We start from the raw sequence: 2,284 nt of genomic DNA on the forward strand, positions 1-2,284 counted from the left end.
GGCTGCTCCTTGGGCGGCGTGGCACTGCTGGGGACGCTGGGGTTGAGGGAGAGCAGGGGAGTGTTGTTGTGCCGCAGCACCAGCATGGCGTTCCTCCGGGAGAGCTCCTCCCGCAGCGGGTGGCCCTCGGGGATGTCGTGCACATTGCGCAGGGCCGGGTGGTCTGGGGGCAAGCCGGGATGCAGGCTCAGCGGGTCGGCAGCCAGTAGCCTTTGCCTGTGGAGATTCTCCAGCTCCTTCTGGCGGATGATCTCGGCTGACATCTCCAACCTAAATTGGGAGAGGCAGAGAGGGAATGTTGGGGGCGGGCTCTGCAAGTAACTTGCGAACCCCCAGCCATGCTGAACCAGAGCTTGCAGGATCAAGATGTCACCTCCGCACCCGCACACTGCTTCCTTTGGTCTCACTTGGACACCGCTTTGTGGCCTCTGCACAGCTCATCCAACACAGCACCCCTCATTACTCTGCCTGCTGCTAAGAAAGGGAAAGAAAAATCCAACCCAAGCCCAGGCAGGCTAGCCCCCTACACTCTTTACCTTGCCAGGTTTTGCTTTCGTAGCATCTCTTGCTGCCGTGCAAACATCTCTGCTTGTGCTGGCTGCAGGAACCCGTAACCTGGGGACAGGGAGAATGGGGTTATTACTCTCAGCATTGACTCTTTGCTAACTCACGGCCAGCTCCCCAGAGGGCTAACTGAGCAGGAAAGGGCAGCTGAGAGCTGCCCTTCTGTTCTAGAGCCCATCTATCCCCTCACTCCCAAGGCAGTGCAGCCTGCTGCTGAAACATGGGACCAAGGAGGCTGGTGGGGATTAAAAGAGAGAGCAGCCAAGGCAACCTGCTCCTATCACTGCAAAACAAAGGCGAAGTCAGCACAACAGTAATGGGGAAACACAGAAAACGTGTCTGGGCTGTTTGGCCGAAGGACAGTTTGTCACAGGCTGCATCTTCGCTCTACCCACTTCCCCTGGCTGATTGCAAGCATTTCTTATGCACTCACCTGGTGTCTGGCACAGAGCCGAAGGCACCCCAAGGAAAGGAGGTCTCAAGTGGGGCCCCAGGGCAATATGGGGTGCATTCTGGGGTGAAAGCAGAGGCGGTGGGTGGGATATCTCCCTGCAGAAATCAGAAAATAAATGCATGTTGAAAACCTGGAGGCCACAGTGCCATGGAATGGCCTGGAGGCCACAGTGCCCAGAGGGCCCTGGCTGAGGAAGAACACCCTTCTGCAGATGACCTGCATTCTGTATCAAAGGCCATTCTGAGATAGAAAGATGCCTATTCACCCATACGCAAAACTTTTAAAAGGGAGAGAAAAAAGAAAAGAAGCAGAACCAGAAGAGGAAGAAAGCAGCCAGGACTCCATAGGTCCCACATGCTTCCCATCTTGATACGTTTGCTTCTGTGGCCTTTCAGCTGGGCTGTTCAAAGGGGTTTTGGCTGCCCAAGGCTAGCAAAGGCAAGGCTGAAGATGCTGCATCTGCCTGTCCCCTTAGCAAGCTTGGGTTTCTATCTCAACTACCTTACAACTGAAGAGGCATTCTATATTTTGGGAGCTGGAGAGTGGGTTTGGGAAGATTTGAAGGCATCACTGGCATGCCTTGCAAAAAAAAAAAAAAAAAAAAAAAAAAAAAAAAAAAAAAAAAAAAAAAAAAAATCACTGTCCTAGCTGGGACGACAGGTCATCTGTAATTCTGGAGAGAAAAGCTGTAAGCGAGGCAGAGAAAGACACAGACAGGAGAGGTGGGGAGAGGGATGTGAGCAGAAGTGCCACAGGGTCAGTGGAAAGGAGTACTGCCGGAGAAGATGCTGGCCAGAATGGGTAGAGCAGATATAAGGTGGCAAGTAAGCTGGAAGAGGCAGGTTTAGCTGGGACGACAGGTCATCTGTAATTCTGGAGAGAAAAGCTGTAAGCGAGGCAGAGAAAGACACAGACAGGAGAGGTGGGGAGAGGGATGTGAGCAGAAGTGCCACAGGGTCAGTGGAAAGGAGTACTGCCGGAGAAGATGCTGGCCAGAATGGGTAGAGCAGATATAAGGTGGCAAGTAAGCTGGAAGAGGCAGGTTTGAGGGGTGGGGAAGAGGACATTGCCTGGAAGCAAGGCAGGTAGTGCTTGTTTGGGACGGGGCGGGGGGGGGAAGGCCAAAAAAAAAAAAAAAAAAAAAAAGAAAGAAAGAAAGAAACCAAGGTCTCTTCCATTAGTCAAATCTGCCCTGGGAGCCTGCAAGCAAATCTCTGCTTTCCGGCTGCACGTCTCTTAATTCCTTTTGATGGCCACTTACGACAT

General features: G+C 52.7%; 1 protein-coding gene across 1 annotated transcript; it reads right to left on the minus strand.

Annotated features, from left to right (window-relative positions):
* Positions 1–6: 6 nt before the first annotated feature.
* On the minus strand, positions 7–1,113 carry LOC104083975 (sterile alpha motif domain-containing protein 11-like; the record flags this gene model as incomplete). The annotated part of the gene is made up of 3 exons (XM_009587653.1): positions 7–270; positions 537–615; positions 998–1,113. Coding segments are annotated over 3 exons (459 nt in total), but the record flags the coding sequence as incomplete, so codon positions are not given.
* Positions 1,114–2,284: the final 1,171 nt, after the last annotated feature.

This window comes from Fulmarus glacialis, unplaced genomic scaffold (assembly GCF_000690835.1).
Source record: "Fulmarus glacialis isolate BGI_N327 unplaced genomic scaffold, ASM69083v1 scaffold25271, whole genome shotgun sequence".
NCBI classification, from domain to species: domain Eukaryota; kingdom Metazoa; phylum Chordata; class Aves; order Procellariiformes; family Procellariidae; genus Fulmarus; species Fulmarus glacialis.